The 25649-nt window shown below is 36.5% G+C and overlaps 1 protein-coding gene across 1 annotated transcript in view; it reads left to right on the forward strand.

The window, feature by feature from the left end:
• CFAP44 (cilia and flagella associated protein 44) overlaps window positions 1-25649 on the forward strand; it is a 153369-nt gene that overhangs the window by 97992 nt on the left and 29728 nt on the right. The window contains exon 25 of the mRNA XM_059391961.1: window positions 14241-14418. Within this exon, the coding sequence (XP_059247944.1) occupies window positions 14241-14418 (178 nt within the window). The remainder of the gene's footprint in view (window positions 1-14240; window positions 14419-25649) is intronic.

The raw sequence follows: 25649 nt of genomic DNA on the forward strand, positions 1-25649 counted from the left end.
ATAATGACCTAATACTCTGTATAGAAAACTCAAAAGACTTCACCAAAAAATTGCTAGAACTGATACATGAATTTAGTAAAGTTGCAGGATACAAAATCAACCTACAGACATCTGTTGTATTCCATAATGAAGCAGCAGAAAGAGAAATTAAAGAATTGATCCCTTTTACAATCTCACCAAAAAAAAAAAAAAAAAAGAAAAGCCATAACATACCTAGTAGTAAACCTAATCAAAGGAGTAAAAGATCTGTATTCCAAAAACTCTAAGACATAGATGAAAGAACTTGAAGCTAAAGAAATGGAGAAACAGTCCATCCTCATGGATTGGAAGAATGAATATTGTTAAAATGTCTATGTTACCCAAAGGAATCTACACATTTGATGCAGTCCCAAAGTACCACCAGTATTTTTTCACAGAGCTAGAACAAATAATCCTAAAATTTGTATGGGACTACCAAAGACCCTGAATAGCCAAAGCAATCTTGAAAACAGAAAAGCAAAGCCGGAGGCGTCACAATTCCAGACTTCAAGTTATATTACAAAGCTTTAGTGATCAAGACAGTATGGTACTGGCACAAAAACAGATCAAAAGAACAGAGTAGAAAACCCAGAAATGAACCCACAAATACACGGTCAATTAATCTTCAACAAAGCAGGAAAGAATATTCAAAGGAAAAAGTCTCTTTAACTAATGGTGTTGGGAAAACTAGATAGCACCGTGCAAAAGAACGAAACTAGGCCACTTCCTTACACCATACACAAAAATAAATTCCAATAGATGAAAGACCTAAATGTAAGACAGAAAACCATTAAAATTCTAGAGGAGAAGACAGGCAATAATCTCTTTAACATCAGCTGTAGCAGTTTTTTTCTAGATAGGTCAGGTGAGGCAAGGGGAACAAAAGTGAAAATAAACTATTGGGACTTCACCAAATAAAAAGCTTCTGCACAATGAACAGAACAATCAACAAAACTAAAAGGCAATCAATGGAATGGGAGAAGATACTTGCAAATGACCTAACTGATAAAGGGTTAGTATCCAAAATGTATAAAGAACTTAGACAACTGAACACCCAAAAAATAAATAATCCAGTTAAAAAATAGTCAGAAGACATGAATAGACACGTCTCCTTATCCAGTAGGAGAATAGATCTCTCCTTCTCCAAAGGAGACCTACAGATGGCTAACAGACACATGAAAAGGTGTTTCATGTCACTCCTCATCAGGGAAATACAAATCAAAACTATGATGAGATACCACCTCTTACCTGTCAGAATGACTAAAATTAATAGCTTAACAACATGTTGGTGAGGATGCAGAGAAAGGGGAACTTTTTTACATTGTGGTTAAGAATGCAAACTGGTGCAGCCACTCCAGAAAACAGCTTGGAGCTTCCTCAGAAAGTTAAAAAAAAGAACTACCTACAACCCAGCAATTACACCACTAAGTATTTATCCAAAGGACACAAAAATGTTGATTTGAAGCAGTACATGCACTCTAATGTTTATATCTACACTATTAACAATAGCCAAATTATGGAGAAAGAGCCCAAATGTCCACTGACTGATGAATGGAGAAAGAAGTGATTATCTATCTATCATCTATCTAACTATCCACCTCCCTATCTATCATCTATCTCTCTATTAACCTATCACCTACCTACCTATCATCTGTTTCTCTGATAATGGGATATTACTTAGCCATCAAAAAGAATGCAATCTTGCCATTTGCAGTGACATGGATGGAGCTAGAGAGTATTATGCTAAGTGAAAGAAGTCAGAGAAAGAAAAATACCATACAGTTTTTAAAAGATTTTATTTATTTGTCAGAGAGAAAAAGAGTGCACAAGCAGGGGGGGCAGCAGGCAGAGGAAGAAGCAGGCTCCCCCGCAAGAAGCAAGAACCCCAAGCAAGAAGCCCAGGGCAGGACTCAATCCTAGGACCCTATGGTCATGACCTGAGTCAAAGGCAGACTCTTAACCCATGGAGCCCCCAGGTGTTCCATATAATTTTGTTTTTATGAAAGGTCTTTGGCTTTGGTATCAGGGTAATGCTGGCCTTGTATAAGGTACCTCTATATTCTTCCAGAATGGCATCAGTTTGCATCCCCCCAACAGTGTAAAAGGGATCTCCTTTCTCTGTATGCTTGCCAACATCCGTTGTTTCCTGAGTTGTTAATTTTAGCCATTCTGATGGGTATGAGGTGATATCTCATGGGTTTAATTTCTGTTTCCCTGATGATGAGTGATATGGAGCATCTTTTCATGTGTCTGTTGGCCATTCACTCATATGATGAGTGATATGGAGCATCTTTTCATGTGTCTGTTGGCCATTCATTCATTCTTTGGTGAAATGTCTATTCATGTCTTCTGCTCTTTTCTTAAGTGGGTTATTTACTTTTTGGGTGTTGATTTTGATGAGTTCTTTATAGATTCTGGATACTAGCCCTATGCAAGTATCTTCTCCCATTCCATCGGTTGCCTTTTAGTTTTACTGATTGTTTCCTTCACTGTGTCCTTTATCTTGATGAGGTCCCAACAGTTCATTATTTCTTTTGTTTCCCTTGACTCTGGAGATGTGTCTAGTAAGAAGTTGCTGCAGCCAAGGTTAAAGAGGTTGCTGCCTGTTTTCTCCTCTAGCATTTTAATGGTTTCCTGTCTTACATTTAGGTCTTTCATCTATTGGAATTTATTTTTGTATATGTTGTAAGGAAGTGGTCTGATTTCATTCTTATGCATGGTGCTGTCCAGCTTTCCCAAAACCATTTGTTAAAGAGACTTTATTCCTTTGGATATTCTTTCCTGCTTTGTTAAAGATAAATTGACCATGTAGTTGTGGGTTTTCTTCTCATTCTTTTCTTCTGGGTTTTCTACTCAGAAGATCTATGTATCTGTTTTTGTGCCAGTACCATACTGTCTTGATCACTAAAGCTTTGTAATATAACTTGAAGTCTGGAATTGTGATGCCTCCAGATTTGCTTTACTGTTTTCAAGATTGCTTTGGCTCTTTTTAAAATATTAAATTAAATTTTATTTTTTTGGATTTCAAAAAAATTAAATTCAATTAATTAACATATAATGTATTATTTGTTTCAGAGGTACAGGTCTGTGATTAGGTCTTATGTAATACCCAGTTCTTGTTATAACACATACCCTCCCCAATGTCGATCACTCAGTTACCCTGTTGTTCCACAACCCTCCAGCAACCCTCAGTTTGTTTCCTGAGATTAAGAGTCCCTTATGGTTGCCTCCCTCTCTGGTTTCATCTTGTTTCATTTTTCCTCTTTTCCCCTGTGATCCTCTGCCTTGTTTCTTAAATTCTACATGTCAGTAAGATCATAGGATAATTATCTTTCTCTAATTGACTTATTTTGCTTAACATAATAGCTTCTAGTTCCATCTACATTGTTGCAAATGGCAAGATTTCATTTTTGATGACTGTGTAGTATTTCACCATTCACACACATTTGTGCATGTGTGTGCATGCGCATACACACACACACATACACATACATCTTCTTTATCCATTCGTCTGATGGACATCTGGGTTCTTTCCATAGTTTGGCTATTGTGGACATTGTTGCTATAAATATTTGGGTGGAGGTGTCCCTTCAGGTCACTGTATTTGTATCTTTGGGATAAATACCCAGTAGTGAAATTGCTTGTAGGGTAGCTCCTTTAGATATAAGGTTAGGTTTTGTATCTTAGACTTTTCTTCTTGAGGAAGGCCTGTATTGTTAATACTTCCCTCTCATGACTGCCTTTGCTGCATCCTGAAGGTTTTGGACGGTTGTGTTTTCATTTTCATTTGCTTCCATGTATTTTTAAAAATACATGCTTTCCATGTATTTTTTCCAAGTATTTAAAAAATTTCTTCTTTAATTTCCTATTTAACCCATTCATTCTTTAGTAGGATGTTGTTTAACTTTCATGCATTTGTGGTCTTTCCAATTTTTTTCCTGTGGTTGATTTCATGTTTCATAGCGTTGTAGTCTGAAAAAATGCATGGTGGGATCTCAGTCATTTTGTACCAATAAAAGCCTGATTTGTGGCCCACTATGTGATCTCTTCTGGAGAATGTTCTATATGTACTTCAAAAGAATGTATATTCTGATGTTTTAGGATGAAATGTCTGAATATATCTGTTAAGTCCATCTGGTCCAGTGTGTTATTCAAAGCCATCATTTCCTTGTTGATCTTCTGTTTAGATGAATTGTCCATTGTTGTGAATGGGGTGTTAAAGCCCCCTATTATTATTGGGTTATTATTAATGAGTTTCTTTGGCTGCTCCCAAGTTGGGGACATAAATAGTTAAAATTGTTAGATGTTCTTGTTTATTATGATATGGTGCCCTTGTTCATCTCTTGTTACAGACTTTGGTTTAAAATCTAGTTTGTCTAATATAAATATGGCTACTCCAGCTTTCTTTTGATGTCTACTAGCATGATAAATTATTCTCCACCCTCTCACTTTCAATCTGGAGGTGTATTAGGTCTAAAATTTGTCTCTTGTAAGCAGCATATCCATGGGTCTTTTTTTTTTAGTCCATTCTGATTCCATATGTGTTTTGATTGGAGCATTTAGTCCATTTACATTCAGTAATTATTGATAGATATAAATATAGTGCCATTCTATTACTGGTAAAGTCATTATTCCTATAGACTGCCTCTGTTTCTTTCTAGTCTTTGTTGCTTTTGGTCTCTTTCCCATTCAAGGGGTTCCTTTTAACATTTCTTGCAGAGCTGATTTAGTGTTCATGAACTCCTTTAGTTTTCATTTGTCTCTTTATCTCTGCTTCTATTCTGAATGACAGCTTTACTGGTTAAAGTATGCTTGACTGCATATTTTTCCCATTTAGCATGTTGAATATACCATGCCAGTCCTTTCTGGCCTTCCAGGTTTCTGTAAACAGGTCTGCTGCTAACTTTCTGTGTTTACTATTGTAGGTTGGGAATCTTTTGTCCCTAGCTCCTTTCAGAATTCTCTTTTTCTTTGCATTTTGCAAATTCCACTATGATATGTCTAGCTGTTAACCTGTTTTTGTTGGTTTTGAGAGAAGTTCTTTATGCCCCTTAGATTTGAATGCCTGTTTCTTTCCCCCAGATTAAGGAAGTTCTCAGCTATAATTTGTTCAAATAAACCTTCTGCCCCCTTTTCCAACTCTACTCTTCTTCTTCTGGAATTCCTATGCTACAGATATTATTGCACTTTCTGGAATCACAGAGTTCCCTAAATCTACCTTCATGATCTAATAGCCCCCCCCTTATTTTCAGGTTCATTATTTTTCATAATTTTGTCCACTATATCACATATCCATTCCTCTGCTTCTTCCATCCTCACTGTGATTACATCCAGTGTAATCTATGCTTCTTTCAAGCCCACCTGCATTCTTATGACTGTTGCTCTAAGTTCTTGTTCAGATGTATTGCTTATATCTCTTTTGAGAAAATCCCTGGCTGTGATTTCTTATTCATCTTTCTTTTGGGGAGAGTTCCTCTGTCTTATCATTTTTTGTGTTCCTGAGAGTAATGCTATAGTGAGAAGGGCTCATAAACTGTCCAGGGCCTGATACTTTGGTAAGTGTTTCTGGTATATGCTGTGTGTACTCTGCTGTTGTGTTTTGGCTGCTCTTTCCCACAGGCCAGTCCTATGCAGAGTTCCTCCTTGCTTATAGTGCGGAATATTTGGACCTTTAACTAGATGTGCTTTGATTTGTTTCTTAAATAAGCCTGGTTATGAAAAACAAAAACAAAAAACAAAACCCTGATCTAAAAAAGAAAAAAAGAAAAGGAAGAGCAATAACAAAAAAACCCAAACAGACAAACATGAAACTCTAAGCCTGATTCCAAAGAAAAAGAAAATGTGGGGGAGAAATACCTGATCCCAAAAAAGAGAAAAGGTATTAAAACAAACAAGCCAAAAAAACGAGAAATAGACAAAAAAACTATAAGTCTGATTCCAAAGAGAAAAAGAAATATAATAAAGGCTGGTTCTATTTTCACCAGAACTGAAGCTAACACTTTGGACCACTCTCTCATAAGTAGGCTTGGTGCATGTGGGGTACCAGTGTTGGTCTTCTGGGGGAGCACCTGCTGTTCTCCCTCATAGTCAGACCTGCCTAGTAACCAGGCACTTGCAGGACTTAGTGGGTGGGTGGGGGTTGTTGTAGTGGCTCCCACCTCCACTGAGGGAGAAAATGGTACCACCTCACTCTTTCCTCCTAGGATAGGGGATCTTGTACCTACTATTGTCTAAGAAGTCCTCACAAAAGAGTAAACAATCTCCCTTCTTGTGTCCTAGGCTTTTGTCAGATCCCTGCCCTTGCCTCATTTGTGCCTAGGGCTGTTGGTGTGCCTGGCACCACAGCTCTCCTGCCTTTTATCTCTGGAGTGCAGCTGGGGTTCAAAACTCCAAATCCTAAATGATCTGGCATGGTATAGACTTGCTCCCCTCTTCCATCAGAGAGCCTTGCTGTGTCTGGTCCTGTTTCCTCCCAGAAAAACAGTCATATACCTGCACAGGTGCCCAGAATCTGTGGTGAAGCACAGTGAAAAGCTGCAGTCAGGCTTTATGTCCTTTGTGTGCATCTCTTTCCCCTGCAGATGACAGGCTGCTTGATGGCACCTGCAGGGGCTTTTGTCCTTGGAGAGGCAATATACCCTTTTCCAAATGTACACCTGGAAGGGGAATGTTTTCTCCCAGTGTGACCCAGAGGATCCTTATACCATGCTTTCCACTCCCAGGCCTGAGGTGTCCTCTTTTTTTTTTTTTTTTTTTAGAAGCACCCACCATGTCTCAACTCCAATGAAAGTCAATCAGTTTCAAAACCTCAGAATTTGAGCTCCACACACTGCTTGCAGAAATTTGCAATACTTAGTTCCTTTCAACTCCCCACTCACTGGTTTTGGAGAGGTGTTTTTCTTTTTTTTTTTCTTAAAGATTTTATTTATTTATTTGATAGACAGAAATCACAAGTAGGCAGGGAGGCAGGCTGAGAGAGAGGAGGAAGCAGGCTCCCTGCTGTGAGCAGAGAGCCCGATGCGGGCTCCATCCCAGGACCCTGGGATCATGACCTGAGCTGAAGGCAGAGGCTTTAACCCATTGAGCCACCCAGGTGCCTCTGGAGAGGTGTTTTTCTATGCAAACCTGATGCATACTCTCTCTCTCCCTCTCTTTCTTTCTCTATTCTCTCTGCAGAAAGGGCTCCCTCTCCACTGCAGTACCATGGCTTTTCTCTCCCCAGTTCAAGTCCATGTGCTTCATACTTGCCATGTTCTCTCCCTCTGACCATGCAGATCATTCTCCCAATCTTCAGATTCATTTCCTAGATGTTCCAAATGATTTGATGTTAATCCAGCTGTGTTCAAATGATGAGGCAATCCCAGGATGATCCTACTACTCTTCCACTTTAACTCCTCTCTCCAAATGCCCTTTTAAACTGTGGCTTTAAACTAATGTGCTCATGATCCCTCAGACCTATGCTTCTCAGTGTAGTTCACAGCATCAGGCATGGTGGTTCCTTTTGTTACTGTGTCTTCATCTCTCTTGCTGTTCTCTGTGTGGTCCATCTTTTGAAGCTGTTAAGTCAGCCCTTAGTTATTCTTTGAAAAAAAGTTGCTTTATAAATAGGTATAGATTTAGTTTGTGGAAGAGAGGAGTTCAGGGTCTTCCTATGTTGCCATCATAACCATATCAGCTTGGCCTGAACTCAGTTGTCTTTCAGGTCTTTGTGATTGTGCAAGCTATTAAAAATCACATGATCACTCAAGAGGAAAAACATTTGACAGAATTCAAAATCTACTCATGATAAAAATTCTCACCAAAGTGGATATAGTAGGAATATATAATAATAAAGGTATAAAGGTCACATATGATAAACTGACAGCTAACATCATTCTCAATGTTCATGAAAGGCTGAAAACTTTCCCTCTGAAATCAGGGAACAAGGATGTTCACTCTTGTTACTTTTCAACATAGTATTACAAACAGTTAGGCAAGAAAAAAAAAAAAAAAGAATCCAAATTGGGAAGGAAGTACATCTGTTTTTAGATGACATATTATATGGAGAAAATCCCAAAGACTCTGCCAAAATAATATTAGAAGTAATAAACAAATTCAGTAAAGTGGCAAGATACAATAAATATACAAGAATCAGTTGTTTTCATATATTAATAATGAACTATCAGAGAAATTAGGAAAGCAATCCCCTTGTAATTGCACCAAAAAGAAAAAGTACTTAGGAGTAAATTAACCTAGGATGTGAAGTATCTGTACAGTGAAAACAACAAGACATTGACAATGGAAATTGAAGACATAAATAGAAAGTTTATGCACAGAAGACTTAATATTGTTAAAATGTCTGTACTGTCCAGAGGCACCTGGGTGGCTCAGTGGGTTAAAGCCTCTGCCTTCAGCTCAGGTCATGATCCTAGGGTCCTGGGATTGAGACCCACATAGGCTCTCTGCTCACAGTGAGGAGCCTGCTTCCTCCTCTCTCTCAGCCTGCCTCCCTTCCTACTTGTGATCTCTGTCTGTCAAATAAATAAATAAAATCTTAAAAAAAAAAAAAAAGAAATGTCTGTACTACCCAAAGGAATCTATAGACTCAGTGCGGTCCCTGTTAAAATTCCACAGAAATAGTAAAAGCAATTCTAAAAATTGCATGGAACCATAAAAGACCCTGAATAGCCAAAGCCATCTTGAGAAGGAAAAATAAAGTTAGAGATATACTGCCTGACTTCAAACTCTATTACAAAGCTGTAGCAATGAAAACAATATGGCTTCAACATAAAAACAGAGTCCCAATTAATGAAATAGAATAGACCAGAAATAAATGGTCCATGCATATATGGTCAATTTATGACAAAGGAACCAAGAATATATAATGGGGAAAGAACAGTCTCTCCAATAAATGACACTGGGAATACTGAAGTGCCACATGCAAAAGAATGACACTGGACAAGTATCTCACAACATATGTGAAAATTACTGCAAAATGAATTAAAGACTTGAATGTAGGACCTGAACCCATAAAACTCCTAGAAGAAAACGTAGGTGGTAAGTCCCACAACATTGGCCTTGGCAATGATTTTTTAGGTTTGACACCAAAAGCAAAGGCAATAAAAACAAAAATAAACAAGTGGAACTATAGCAAACTAAAAAGCTTCTGTACAGTAATGGCAACTATCAAAAAGATGAAAGGGCAGCTTAAGGAATGTATTCACAATCATATAGCTTTGATAGGGGTTAATATCTAAAATATATAAAGAACTTTTACAACTTAATAGCAAAAAACCCCAAACAGATTTAAAAGTGGACAGAGGATGCATATAGACATTTTTCAAAGGAGACCTACAGAAGACCATTAAGTATATGAAAAAGTGCTGAACTTCACTAATCATTCAGGGAAATGCAAATAAGAACTACAGTGAGATCAACTCACACCTATTAGAATACCTACCATCAAAAGGACAGGAGATAACAAGTATTGACAAAAATGTAGAAAAAAAGGGAACTTTGTGCATTATTGATGGGAACACAAATTGGTGCAGTCACTATGGAAAACAGTATGGAGATTCCTCAAAGAAATTAAAAATAAGATTACCATATGGTCCAGCAATCCCACTTCTGGGTATATAGCTGAAGAAAACGAAAATAGTCTTTGAAGAGATGTCTACACTCCTGTGTTTATCACACCATTAATAACATAACAGTAGTTGAGACATGGAAACAACCTAAGTCTCCATTAATGGTTGAATGGTTAAAGATGCTTTGGTACCTATATACACTGGAATGTTTTTCAGCCTTAAAAAGAGAGAAATGCTGCCATTTGCAACAATACCAGTGGACTTGGAGGGCGTTATACTAGGTAAAAGAAGTCAGAGAAAAACAAATACCATATAACTTTCCTTATATTTGGGATCTAAAAAATCTGAAATCATTGAAACAGAATATTCCGGTGATTGCTAGAGTTGGGGAGTTGGGGGGAAGGTGGTCAAATGGTACAAACTTCTATTTATAATATAAATAAGTTCTGGAGAGGCAATATACAATATGATGACTAGTTAACGATACTATATTACGTATTTGAAAGTTGCTAAGAGGATAGCTCTTGAAAATTCTCATCACAAGAAAAAATTATAACTATGTAAATGGGTGTTAACTAAACTTATTATGGCAAATATTTTGCAGTAGGTACATGTAGGAAGTCATTATATTGTACCCCCTAAACTGATAAAATGTTACATGCATTCATATCTACATAAACTGGTAAAATATGTTTTTTACATTTTCCAAAAGTATATATGTCTGGATTTGATTTGCTGGCATTTTGTTATGGACTTTTCTTTTTAAATAAAAACTGGTTTCTAGTTTTATTGTTATGTAATATCTTTTCTGGTTTGTTATCAGGGTAAGACTAGTTGCATAAAATGAAATGAGACGTTTTCCTTTCTCTTCTATTTTGTGAAGGGTTGTGTAGGCTTCATACTATTTATTTCTTAAATATTTGATAGAATTTATCAATGAGCCCATAGGACATAGGATATTATTTGAGAGGTTATAAATACAAATTCCAATTGTTCGTAGTTATAGTGTTATTCAGATTCTATATTTCCTCTTGGATCAGTTTTGGTAATTTGTATCTTTCAAGGAATTTGTACATTTTATCTAGATTATCCAATTTATTGGTATAAAATAGTTCATACTATAGTCTTATTACTTTAGTTTCTATAGTATATGTTGCATTGTCCCTTGTTTTATTATTGATATCCTTAATTTGTATCTTCTTTCTTTTTCTTGATCATTCCAGCAAAAGACTTGTGAATTTTATTTATCTTTTTAAGGAACTAACTTTTGGTCATAGATTTTTAGAAATATTGCTTGTCAGCTTTCTATGTCATTGATTTTTTTGTTCTATATCATTTCCTTTATTTTAATTAGTTTGAGTTTAGTTAATTTTCCTGTTGCCTAAGTTTTAAGTTTCAGCTGTAAGCTTTGATTTTATACTTCCTGTTTTAATTATAAGCATTTAAAGTATAAATTGAAGTATAAATTTAAAGTACAAATGAAACACTGAGCTTCGCTTCACAAGTTCTGATATGTTTTCAGCATCATTTTGTCCAAAATATTTTTTAAAAATTTTATTTATCTATTTAAGAGAGAGAAAAAGAGAGAGAAAGAGAGAAGAAGAAGAGTGAGTGCACAAGCCACAGGGAGAGGGAGAGCAGGTTTCCTGCTGAGCAGGTAGCCTGATGCGGGGCTTGATGCAGGACTCTGGGATTATGACCTGAGCCAAAGGCAGATGCTTGATCAGCTCTGCCACTCAGGAGCTCCTGTCCAAAATATTTTCTAATAATTCTTGTGATTTCTTATTGATTATGATTTTTTTTAAAGATTTTATTTATCTTAGAGAGAGGGAAAGAGAGAATCTCAAGCAGACTTAGTGCTGAGTGCGGAGCTAGATGCAGGGCTTGATAACACAACCCTGAGATCATGACCTGAGCCAAAATCAAGTCTGAAGCTTAACCAACTGAACCACGTAGGTGCCCCATAGTTTAAGTATGCCATTTAATTTAATTTAATAAATTTAATTAAGTATGCCATTTAATTTCCCAATAGTTTGCATGGTTTAAATTCTTATAAACTTATTGGGAGTTGTATGGGCCTGCACATAGTATCATGAAAATCCATTGTGTTCTTGAAAAAAAACATATTTTCTTGTGTTCTTTGGTGTAGTTTTCTATAAATGTTGGTGAGGACTGAAATGACTGAAATCCAGATCTTTTGTTTTTTCTACTTTGAAAGCATGACTCTTTTTAAGGGTCTCTACTGATTGTTCCCTACCTTTAGCAAGGTCTTTCCAGCAGATGAATTCATGAGTGATTTCCAGCCATGTGTAAACTATAAGAATTCCTTGTTTACAGCTTCCCACTGATTGTATTTTCTCCGGATGTTCTTTACTTATCTTCATGATGTTTCACATTACACATGCACAGGTTAATACTTGGCCCCAAAACTCAAGAGAGCTTTATGTGAATTTCTGAAGTCATTGTTTTATATGTAGTTCTGATATTTTTGTTCACAAAATTCTAACCAATCTGGCTTCTCTGAACTCTCAACTTTGTAACCTTAGTCATGGAAATTACTGGGCTAATATTTTGGATCTCAACACTCTTTCACAGTCTGGTACTTCCCTCCATGTAGAAATAGAGATAGTAAGGATTAGTTATTTTGTTTCAGTTCTCACGTGCTATACAGTTCTGTGCTGCCCATTATTCAATGTCTGAACATAGTTGTTTCATATTTTTTGCTCAGTTTTCTAGTTATTTATAACATGATGATAATTATGGGCCTTATTTCCCTCATATGGCCAGAGCCGAAGTATCTGCTTGCTCTTTCTTTTCATTCCTTCTTTCCTTTCTTTCTCTCTTTCTGTCTTCCCTCCCTCCCTCCCTTTATTCTTTCCATTCATTCTTCCTACTTTCCTCCCTTCTCCAATTCCTTTTTCTTTCTTTCCTTCACTTCCTTTCCTTTTAAAGTTATTAGTCCATCCTTTTAGTGCTATTTTACACAAAGGAACAATTGTCAATTAATGCATTAGATAACATAGGTTTCCTCTTCTATTGTACTGTTTGTTTTCCTAAAAGGCTGACTGCAAGCTATGTGTACATGTTCATGTTGATTGACAGGCTTCACTTTAAAGAATTAGGTAGGTTAGGTCTTTTGATGTCTGTGCTTGGAGTCTCCCTAGAACCTCTACTGATAAGATCACATCCAATCTTTTTTTATAGCCTTCCCCTAGGGATATTCTGGGCCACAGTTTTCTCTGGTCTCATTATCCTTTAAAATTGTTATCACTGGTTTGCTCATAGTTTTCTATCTTGTTCTCAGCCTTCCTGAATTATTCCCTTTAATACCTCCACACCGTCATTTCCGTGGCATTTGGGGAGAGAGTGGGAGGCAAATATACATGCTCATTGTATCATTCTTAGCTAGGTGCCTTTTTTTTTTTTGAAAATTTTATGATAAACATGTTATTTAATAAAAGGTAAATTAAATTTTTACTGATTAAAATACATCCACTCTGCAGCAGTCGGTTAGCTCAGTTGGTTAGAGTGTGGTGCTAATAAAATACATCCAGTCTGTTCCTATGGCTTAATGTCTGTTGAAGGAATAAGTAACCATCTTGATATAAATCACTTGGAAGTGAATGGAAGCCTAAAAATGATTCAGATTATTTCATACCATCTGGTTATTGGTTTTTATTTATTTCATTTTGACTTTGCATGGGGTGCTATAAAAATACAGGTGGTTCCCAACTCAAGATGGTTTGATAATAATGTGAAAGTAATATGCATTCAGTAAAAATTGTACTTTGAATTTTGATCTTTTCCCAGGCTAGTGATATATGCAGTATGATACCTACTCATGATATTGGGGAGAAGCAGTGAAGCACAGCTCCAAGACAGCTACACAGTGTTGGGGATAAACTGTCAATACACTTATAACCATTCTGTTTTTGTTTTTGTTTTTTACTTTCAGTACAGTAGTCAATCTATTTTACCCATCCCTCCACCATACCTTTGGCAACCAGCAATTCTCTGTATTTAAGAATCTGGTATTTTTATTTGTTTCTCTTTGTTCTGTTTCTTTAATTCCACAGGATTTCACCCTTTTTTGTGAAATGGAGTTTGTACTAATTTTTTCCAACTATACGTTAACATAAGTGTTCTGAGTATGTTTAAGGTGGGATAGGCTAAACTATAATGTTAGGTAAGTTAGGTGTTTTGAATGCTTGTGATTTATACTATTTTCAGCTATAGGTTTATTGGTACATAACCCCATTGTAAGTTGAGGAAGGTCTGTAGTCATTAACTTAAAAAAAAGATGGCTGGGCTCTACAGATAAAAGTAGTTCCACAGAGAAGCTCCTGGGTGGCTCAGTGGGTTGAGTCTGTGCCTTTGGCTCAGGTCCTGATCTCAGGGTCTAGGGATTGAACCCCACAGTGGGCTTTCTGCTCAGTGGGGAGCCTGCTTCCCACCTCTCTCTGTCTGCCTCTCTGCCTACTGGTTATCTCTCCCTCTCTGTCAAATAAATAAATAAAATCTATTTTTTAAAAAAGTAGTACCACATATTTAGAATTATACTTTTGCTTTTTGACTGAATTTGACTATACATGTATATGGTAGACAAACTAAAGTTTATTGTTATATTTGTGGCTGGATTGCCCATTTTTCTGATAGGTACAAGAGTAAGCCTCAGGATGACTTTGAAGATCCCAGAGATGTTCAAGCCATCAAGGAGGCTCAGTTGTATATGGGAGACTTCAATCTGAAGACAGCCGCAGACTATAAGATACCCGAGCACATGAGAATAAATGCTGCCAAGAAGGAAGAGGAACTGGGACACCTAGACACCCTGGTACTTACCCACAGCTTTCATGACAATGAGAGGCACCCTGAGGTTTTAGTGGAATTCTTCTGAAATCACCCATTTCACTAGATGGTCCATAAGGATTTATAGGCATAAAAAATTAAAATGGAAAAGATCTTCATAATTATTTAGAATGCCTCCTTTTTACAAATGAGGAAACTGAGGCCCATAGAGGACAAGAGATTTATTTGTGATTATTAGCTAATATGGCAGAAACAGCCTTCAAGTTAATTACTTGGCTCAATATGTTTCACAGTGAAAGTACTATATTTTGGAGACTTTGAATTTCTGATATTCAAACATGTCTTTGTTGGATATAGATTTTGGTTGCTGTGGATTGCCAAAGACTTAGGAAAAAGGCTGGCTATTGTTTAGCCTTTTTCTTTTTTTATGACTTACAAAGTTTGTAGGTGTCTGATAATAACCAATTAACATATTCCTTTTTAAAAATTTTATCTGCATTCTGAAATTTTGGATGACTAGCAAATTGTAGTTAAAAAAATTTCCTCTATAATGATGGATGGAATATGATAAATGAAATAAGAATTACCTTACATAAACAGAGATGATGGACAGGTATGATATCTTGAACTATATTACACTGAAATCCATCTTATTAAAATAACAGCATAAAATAATGTAGAGCACACTATTCTACAAGTCAGATCAGAATTCTGTTCCCATCTCTGCCACTTAATAGCCATGTAAACTTTGTGGTCATGTAAATCTCCCTAAGCCTTGGTTACATTATCTGTAAAAGGTGTATTAATACCAATTAACAACAAGACCTATTTAGTCTGTCTCATAATGTTAATGTGAAGGTCAGAGTCAATAATAAATGGTCATTATGTCATTGGCTAAATTAAAAAACACTAAAGTATCAAGTTGTGGGTTTTTTTTTGAAATAGCATATTATTTATTCCCCTTCCCTTTGGCCAGTGTTTAGGTATGTGTGGTATTTGGAAAATGAAAAAGAAAGTGTCAGTGTGTCAAGAGGGTTCTTCAAAGGGTGAGCCTTATAGTCATCAGGTTGCCGTAGATTTGTTTTTAAGATTAATTCTCAGTCCTCTACGTGCTTCAAAGAGGTCCTCCATTCACACAGGTGCTGGATTTTGAGTTTACATCTTTTTAAAAAAAATTTTATTTATTTTAAAATTTCTTTCCAGTGTTCCAGAATTCATTGTTTATGTACCACACCCAGTTCTCCATGCAATATGTGCCCTCCATAATACCCACCACCATAATACTCACCCAACCTCCCACCCCCCTGCCCCTCTAAAACCCTCAGTTTGTTTCTCAGAGTCCACAGTTTCTCATGGTTCATCTCCCCCTCCAATTTCCCCAAATCCCTTCTCCTCTGCATCTCCCCATGTCCTCTGTGTTATTCCTTATGCTCCAAAAATAAGCGTAACCATATGATAATTGACTCTCTCTGCTTGACTTACTTCACTTAGCATAATCTCTTCCAGTCCCATCCATGTTGATATAGAGGTTGGGTATCATCCTTTCTGATGGAGGCATAATACTCCATAGTATGTAATACTCCATAAGGAAGACTGCATCTTCCTTATCCATTCATTTGTTGAAGGGCATTTTGGTTCTTTCCAGTTTGGCGACCGTGGCCATTGCTACTATGAACATTGGTGTACAGATGCCCCTTCTTTTCACTATATCTGTATCTTTGGGGTAAATACCCATGAGTGCAATTGCAGGGTCATAAGGAAGCTCTTTTTTTAATTTCTTAAGGAATCTTCACCCTGTTCTCCAAAGTGACTGCACCAACTTGCATTCCCACCAACAGTGTAAGAGGGTTCCCCTTTCTCTACATCTTCTCTAACACACATTGTTTCCTGTTTTGTTAATTTTGGCCATTCTAACTGGTGTAAGGTGGTATCTCAATGTGGTTTTGATTTGAATCTCCCTGATGGCTAGTGATGATGAACATTTTTTCATGTGTCTGTTAGCCATTTGTATGTCTTCATTGGAGAAGTGTCTGTTCATGTCTTCTGCCCATTTTTTGATGTGATTATCTGTTTTCAGTTTACATCTTAATGCTTTAAATGTTTATTCTTAAGTGTGTAAAACATCTCTATTTTGTTACAGTGTTCTTGCTTCATAGGTAATAATCATACAGGTAAGTTTTGTAAGACTGCCTGGAAAAGTGTATTTTTTTGAAGTATAATATTCAGTTGTTATGTTAGTTTCAGGTATATAGTATAATGACCCAACATATCTATACATTACTCTGTGGTCAACACAGTGAGTATTGTTATCATCTATTACTAAACAACATTACTACTATCTTACTGATTATATTCCCAATGCTGTACTTTTCATCTCTGTGACTTATTTGTTTTCCAACTAGAGTTCTGAACTTCTCAATACCAATGTATTTCACCCTTTCTCCAACCCTATCTCTAGCAACCAGCAGTTCTCTGTATTTAAGAGTCTGGTTTTTTAATTGTTTCTCTTTGTTTTGTTTCTTAAATTCCACAGGAACGAAGTCATATGGTATTTGTCTTTCTCTGAGTTATTTCACTCAGCATAATATACTCTAGGATCATCCATGTTGTCACAAATGGCAGATCTTACCTTTTTAAAAAATTAACATATAATATATTACTTGCTTCTGGGGTACAGGTCTGTAAATCATCAGTCTTACACAATTCACATCACTTACCATAGCACATACCCTTCACAATGTCCATAATCCAGCCACCCTATCCCTCCCTCCCAACCTCCCAAAACCCTCAGTTTGTTTCCTGAGATTAAGAGTCTCTTAGAGTTGTCTCTGTCCCTGGTCCCATCTGTTTCATTTTTTCACTCCCTACCCCCCACAACCCCTGCCCTGCCTCTCAAATTCCTCATATCAGAGAGATCATATGATAATTGCCTTTCTCTGATTGACTTATCTCAATTAGCACAACACCCTCTAGTTCCATCCACATCATTGCAAATGTCAAGAGGTTGTTTTTTTTGATGGCTGCATAATATACATATACAGTAGTATATGTATACCATCTCTTCTTTATCCATTCATCGGTTGATGGACATCTAGGTTCTTTCCACAGTTTGACTATTGTGGACATTGCTGCTATAAACATTCGGGTGCATGTGACCCTTTGGATCACTACATTTGTATCTTTAGGGTAAACACCAAATAGTGTGATTGGGTCGTTAGGGTACTTCTTTTTTCAACTTTTTGAGGAAGCTTCATGCTGTTTTCCAAAGTGGCTGAACCAGCTTGCATTCCCACCACCAGTGCAGGAGGGTTCCCCTTTCTCTGCATCCTTGCCAACACCTGTCATTTCCTGACTAGTTAATTTTAGCCATTCTGACTGGAGTGAGGTGGTATCTCATTGTGGCTTTAATTTGTAATTCCCTGATTCCGGTGATGTTGAACACATTTTCATGTGTCTGTTGGCCTTTTGGATGTCCGCTTTGCAGAAATGTCGGTTCATGCCTTCTGCCCATTTCTTGATTGGGTTTTTTGTTCTTTGGGTGTTGAGTTTGCTAAGTTCTTTGTAGATTTTGGACACTAGCCCTTTATCTGATATGTCATTTGCAGATATCTTTTCCCATTCTGTCGGGTATCTTTTGGTTTTGTTGACTGTGTGCTTTGCTGTGCAAAAGCTTTTGATCTTGATGAAATCCCAATAGTTCATTTTTGCCCTTGCTTCCCTTGCCTTTGATGATGTTTCTAGGAAGACGTTGTTGCAGCTGAGGTCGAAGAGGTTGCTGCCTGTGTTCTCCTCAAGGATTTGATGGATTCCTATCTCACATTGAGGCCTTTCATCCATTTGGAGTCTATTTTTGTGTGTGGTGTAAGGAAATGGTCCAGTTTCATTCTTCTGCATGTGGCTGTCCAATTTTCCCAATACCATTTGTTGAAGACACTATCTGTTTTCCACTGGACATTTCTTTCCTGCTTTGTTAAAGATTAGTTAGCCGTAAGAGTTGAGGGTCCATTCTGGGCTCTCTATTCTGTTCCATTGGTCTATGTGTCTGTTTTTGTGCCAGTACCATACTTTCTTGATGATGACAGCTTTGTAATAGATCTTGAACTCTGGAATTGTGATGCTGCCAACTTTGGTTTTCTTATCCAACATTCCTCTGGCTATTTGGGGTCTTTTCTGGTTCCATATAAATTTTAGGATTATTTGCTCCATTTCTTTGAAAAATGTTGATGGTATTTTGATAGGGATTGCATTAAAAGTGTAGATTGCTCTAGGTAGCATAGTCATTTTCACAATATTTCTTCTTCCAGTCCATGAGCATGGAATGTTTTTCCATTTCTTTATGTCTTCCTCCATTTCTTTCATGAGTACTTTATAGTTTTCTGAGTACATGTTCTTTGCCTCTTTGGTTAGGTTTATTCCTAGGTATCCTATGGTTCTGGGTGCATTTGTAAATGGGATTAACTCCTTAGTTTCTTTTTCTTCTGTCTTTATGTTGGTGTATAGAAATGCAACTGATTTCTGTGCATTGATTTTATATCCTGACACTACTGAATTCCTGTATGAGTTCTAGCGGTTTTGTAGTGGAGTCTTCTGGGTTTTCTACATAACATATTATATCATCTTCAAAGAATGAGAGTTTGACTGCTTCCTTGCTGATTCAGATGGCTTTCATTTCTTTTTGTTGTCTGATTGCTGAGGCTAGGACTTTTAGTACTATTTTGAATAGCAGTGGAGATAGTGGACAGCCCTGCTGTGTTCCTGACCTTAGGGGAAAAGCTCTCAGATTTTCCCCACTGAGGATGATATTCACTGTGGGTTTTTCATAGATGGCTTTGATGATATTGAGGTATGTACCTCCTATCTATACACTGTGAAGAGTTTTGATCAAGAAAGGATGCAGTCCGAATGTTTATAGCAGCAATGTCCACAATAGCCAAACTATGGAAAGAACCTAGATGTCCATCAACAGATGAATGGATCAAGAAGATGTGGTATATATACACAATGGAATACTATGCAGCCATCAAAAGAAATGAAATCTTGCCATTTGCGACAACATGGATGGAACTAGAGCGTATCATGCTTAGCGAAATAAGTCAAGCAGAGAAAGACAACTATCATATGATCTCCCTGATATGAGGAAGTGGTGATGCAACATGGGGGCTTAAGTGGGTAGGAGAAGAATAAATGAAACAAGATGGGATTGAGAGGGAGACAAACCATAAGTGACTCTTAATCTCACAAAACAAACTGAGGGTTGCTGGGGGGAGGGGGTTTGGGAGAAGGGGGTGGGATTATGGACATTGGGGAGGGTATGTGCTTTGGTGAGTGCTGTGAAGTGTGTAAACCTGGTGATTCACAGACCTGGGGATAAAAATATATGTTTATAAAAAATAAAAAATTAAAAAAAAAAAAAGAAAGGATGCAGTACTTTGTCAAATGCTTTTTCAGCATCTATTGAGATGGTTCTTTCTATTATTAATGTTCTTGTTCTTTCTATTATTAATGTATTGTATCACATTGATTGGTTTGTGGATGTTGAACCAACCTTGCAGCCCAAGAATAAATCCCACTTGGTTGTGGTGAGTAATCCTTTTAATGTAGTGTTGGATCCTATTGGCTAGTATTTGGGTGAGAATTTTTGCATCCATTTTCATCAAGGATATTGGTCTGTAATTCTTCTTTTTGATGGGGTCTTTGTCTGGTTTGGGGATCAAGGTAATGCTGGTCTCATAAAATGAGTCTGGAAGTTTTCCTTCCATTTCTATTTTTTGGAACAGTTTCATGAAAATAGGAATTAATTCTTTAAATGTTTGGTAGAATTCCCCTAGGAAGCCATCTGGCCCTGGGCTCTTGCTTATTAGGAGATTTTTTGATGACCGCTTCAATTTCCTTCCTGGTTATGCATCTGTTCAGGTCTTTTTTTCTCCCCAGTCCAGTTTTGGTAGTTTATATGTCTATAGGAATGCATCTATTTCTTCCAGATTGTTAAATTTGCTGGTGTATAGCTGCTCACAATGTGTTCTTTATAATTGTTTGTATTTCTTTGGTATTGGTTGTGATATTTCCTCTTTCATTCATGATTTTATTAATTTGGGTCCTTTCTCTTTTCTTTTGGATAAGTCTGGCCAGGGGTTTATCAATCTTATTAATTCTTTCAAAGAACCAGCTCCTACTTTCACTGATCTGTTCTACTGTTCTTTTGGTTTCTATTTCATTGATTTCTGCTCTGAACTTTAGTATTTCTCTTCTGTGGGGTTTAGGCTTTCTTTGCTGTTCTTTCCCCAGCTCCTTTAGGTGTAGGGTTAGGTTGTGTATTTGAGACCTTTCTTGTTTCTTGAAGTAGGCTTGTATTCCAATATACTTTCCTCTCAGGACTGACTTTGTTGTGTCCAAAAGAACAGTTGTGTTTTCATTTTCATGATTTTTTTTTTCAATTTTTCTTTAATTTCCTGGTTGGACCCATTCATTCTGTAGTAGGATGCTCTTTAACCTCCATATATTTGAGTTCTTTCCAACTTTCCTCTTGTGGTTGAGTTCTAGCTTCAGAGCATTGTGGTCTGAAAATATGCAGGGAATGATCCCAATCTTTTGGTACCAGTTGAGACCTGATTTGTGACCCAAGATATAATCTATTCTGGAGAATATTCCATGTGCACCAGAGAAGAATGTGTATTCTGTTGTTTTTGGGTGGAATGTTCTGAATATATCTGTGATGTCCATCTGGTCCAGTGTGTCATTTAAAGGCTTTATTTTTTTGTTGATCTTTTGCTTGGTTGATCTGTCCATTTCAGTGGTGGTGGGGTGGTGTTAAAGTTCCCTACTACTGTATTATTGTCAATGTGTTTCTTTGATTTTGTTACTAATTGGTTTATATAATTGGCTGCTCCTAAGTTAGGGGCAGAGATATTTAAAATTGTTAGATCTTCTTTTTGGACATACCATTTAAGTATGACGTAGTGTCCTTCCTCATCTCTTATTATAGTCTTTGGCTTAAAATCTAATTTGTCTGATATAAGGATTGCCATCCCAGTTTCTTTTGATGCCCATTAGCATGGTAAATTGTTTACCACTTCTTTACTGTAAATCTGGAGTTGTTTTGGGGTCTAAAATGAATTTCTTGCAGACAGCCTTTTAAAAATATCCATTCTGATACACTGTGTCTTTTGATTGGGGCATTTAGTTCATTTACATTCAAAGTAACTACTGAAAAATATGAATTTAGTGCCATTGTATTGTCTGTAAGGTGGTAGAGACTGTATATTGTCTCTGTTCCTTTCTGGCCTGTTACTTTTAGTCTCTCTCTTTGCTTAGAGGACCCCTTTAAAAATTTCCTATAGGCTGGTTTGGTGTTTGCAAATTCTTTTAGTTTTTGTTTGTCCTGGAAACTTTTATCTTTATCCTTTTTTTTTCCTTTTTATCTCTCCTTCTATTTTCAATATCAGCCTAGCTGGATATAATATTCCTGGCTGCATCTTTTTCTCATTTAATGCTCTGAATATTTCATGCCAGGTCTCTGTGGTTAGGTCTGCTGCTGATCTAATATATCTACTCTTGTATGTTACAAACCTCTTGTCTCAAGTCACTTTCAGGATTTTCTCTTTGTCACTGAGACTTGTAAGTTTTACTATGAGGTAATAGGTTGTTGACGTATTTTTATTGATTTTGAGGGGTTATCTCTGTGCCTCCTGGATTTTGATACTTGTTCCCTTCCCCAAATTAGGGAAATTCTCTGCTATAATTAGCTCCAATATACCTTCTGCCCTTCTCTCTCTTCCTTCTTCTGGGATTCCAATTATTCTAATATTGTTTCATCTTATGGTATCATTTATCCCTTGAATTCTCCCCTCAAGGTCCATTTGTTTATCTCTCTTTTTCTATGTAGATAAACTCCTGGGACCCAATGATATTAGTTCTCCTACTCCTCTGTCATCTTGCTCCTTTCTCAGATCTTATCCTTTTTATAGATGCATATTTCATTGTATGTATATACCACCTCTTCTTTATCCATTCATCTATGGATGGACATTAGGGTTGCTTCCATATTTTCGCTATTGTAAATAATGCTGTAGTAAATATGGGGGTGTATTTATCTTTTCAAATTAGTGTTTTTGTTTCCTTCAGATAAATACCCATAAGTAGTATTGTTGGATCATGTGATAGTTCTGTTTTTAATTTTTTGTGGAGCCTCCATGCCATTTTCCACAGTGGTGGTACCAATTTACATTCCCACCTGTGATGCATGAGGATTTCTTTTTCTCCACATCCTTGCCAATACTTGTTATTTGTCTTTTTGATACTAGCCATTTGACAGATGTAAGGTGATATCTCATTGTAGTTTTGATTTGCATTTCCCTGATGATTAGTGATATTGAGCACCTTTTCATGTATCTGTTGACCATTTGTATGTCTTCTTTGGAAATGTCTATTCAGGCCCTCTGCCCATTTTTTAATTGGATTGGTTTTTTGTTTGTTTTTTTGTTTGTTTTTGGTGTTGAGTTGCATAATTCATCATGTATTTTGGATGTTAACTCCATATTGGATATATAATTTACAAATATCTTCTCCCATTACTGGGTTGTCTCTTGATTTTGTTGACTGTTTCCTTTGTTCTACAAATCTTTTTATTTTGGTGTACTCCCAACAGTTTAGTGTTGATTTTGTTTCCCTTCTCTTAGGAGACCTATCTACAAAGATATTTCTTTGGTTGATGTCAAAGAAATTATTGCCTATGCTTTCTTCTAGGAATTTTATGGTTTTAGGTCTCACATTTAGGTCTATAATCAATTTCAAGTTCATTTTTGTGTATGGTATAAGAAAGTGGTCTAGTTTCATTCCTTTGCATGTAGCTGTCCAATTTTTCCAGCCTCATTTGTTGAAGAGACTGTATTTCTCCCATTGTATGTTCCTGCCTTTTTTGTTGTTGTTGTAGATTAATTGACCATATGAGCATGGGTTTATTTCTGGGTTTTCAATTCTGTCCATTGATCTACATGTCTATTTTTGTACCAGTATCATACTGTTTTGATTACTATAGCCTTGTGGTATATCATGAAATCTGGGATTTTGATACCTCCAGTTTTGTTCTTTTTTCTTTTTTTTTTTTTAAAGATTTTATTTATTTATTTGACAGAGAGAGATCACAAGTAGGCAGAGAGGCAAAGAGAGAGAGAGAGGAGGAAGCAGGCTCCCTGCTGAACAGAGAGCCCGATGCGGGACTCAATCCCAGGACCCTGAGATCATGACCCGAGCCAAAGGCAGCGGCTTTACCCACTGAGCCACCCAGGCGACCCTGTTCTTTTTTCTTAAGATTGCTTTGGCTACTTGGGATCTTTTGTGGTTCCATACAATTTTTACAATTATTTGTTGTAGTTCTGTGAAAAATGCTGTTGGTATTTTGATAGGCATTGCATTAGATTTGTAGATTGCTCGTATAGATATTTTTGAAAATATTAATCCTTCCAATTCATGAGCACGGAGGAGTGTCTTTCCATTTATTTGTGTTTTCCACAATTTGTTCCATCAGTATTTTATAGCTTTCAGAGTACAGATCTTTCACTTCCTTGGCTAAGTTTATTCCTGGGTATTTTATTCTTGTTGGTGCAATTATAAATTGATTTATTGGGCACCTGGGTGGCTCAGTTGGTTCAGCAACTGCCTTTGGCTCAGGTCATGATCCTGGAGTCCCAGGATTAAGTCCCACATCAGGCCCTCTGCTCATCAGGGAGCCGGCTTCTCCCTCTGCCCCTCGCCCCTTTCATGCTCTCTCTCTCTCTCTCAAATAAATAAAGTCTTTAAAAAAAATAAATTGATTTCCTAATTTCTCTATCAGCTACTTTGTTACTAGTGTATAGAAATGCAACAAATTCCTCTATATTAATTTTGTCTCGTGTAACTATGCAGAATTACTTTACCAGTTCTAGTAGATTTTTGATGGTCTCCTTATGATTTTTCCTATATATAGTATCATGTCATCTACAAGTAGTGACAGTTTTACTTCTTCCTTGGATGGAAGTTAATATGGATGCCTTTTATTTCTTTTTCTTGTCTGATTGCTGTGGCTGGGACTTCTAGTACTATGTTGAATGAAAGTGGTGAAAGTGGGCCTCTCTGTCTTGTTACTGATCTCAGGAAAAGCTGTCAGTTTTTCACCATTTAGTAATGATATTAGCTGTGGGTTTTTCATATAAGGCCTTTATTATGTTGAGGCATGTTCTCTCTAAATCTACTTTGTTGGGAGCTTTTTTTTTTTTTTTTCATGAATAGATGTTGAATTTTGTCAAATGTTTTCTCTGGATCTATTAGGATGATCATATAGTTTTCATTCTTTCTCTGGTTAATGGTATATATGACATTGATTGATATGTGAATATTGAACCACACTTGCACCCCTGGAATAAATCCTACCTGATTGTGGTAAATAATTTTTTCAATGTATTGTTGATTTTGGTTTGCTAGTATCTTACTGATTTTTGCATCTATGTTCATCAGACAAGTTGGCCTATAGTGGCTTTGTCGGTTTCAATACCAGGGTAATGCTGGCTAGAATGTACTTGGAATCTTTCCTTCCTATTATATTTTTTGGAAGAGTTTGAAAAGAATAGGTATTAATTCTTTAAATGTTTGGTAAAATTCACCTGTGAGTCCACTTGGTCTTGGACTTTCGTTTTTTTGGGAAATTTTTTGATTACTGATTCAATCTCATTGCTAATAATTCATCTGTTCAGATTTTCTATTCCTTATTCAACTTTATTAGTTTATATACTTCTAGGAATTTTATTACTTTCTTCTAGTTTGTCCAATTTGTTGACATATAATTTTCCACAATATTTTCTTATAATTTTTTTGTATTTCTGTGGAGTCAGTTGTCATTTCTCCTTCATTTCTGATTACATTTATTGAGTCTTCTCCTTTTTTCTTGACGAGTCTAGCTAAAAGTGTATTAATTTTATTTTTTAAGAAACAGCTCCTTGTTTCATTGATCTTTTATTTTTTGTTGTTATTGTTTGTTTATTTCTATTTCATTTATTTCTGCTCTAAGCTTAATTATTTCATTCATTCTACTAGCTTTGGGCTTTCTTTGGTTCTTTTTCTAGCTCTTTTAGGTGTAAAATTAGGTTGTTTATTTGAGCTTTTTCTTATTTCTTGAGTAGGCCTGTATACTATAAAATTCCTTCTTAGAACTGCTTTTACTGCATTCCAAAGATTTTGGACTGTTTTTTCCTTTCCTTTCCTTTCCTTTCTCTTTTTCTTTTTCTC

Source organism: Mustela nigripes, chromosome 2, assembly GCF_022355385.1.
Source record: "Mustela nigripes isolate SB6536 chromosome 2, MUSNIG.SB6536, whole genome shotgun sequence".
Classification (NCBI taxonomy): domain Eukaryota; kingdom Metazoa; phylum Chordata; class Mammalia; order Carnivora; family Mustelidae; genus Mustela; species Mustela nigripes.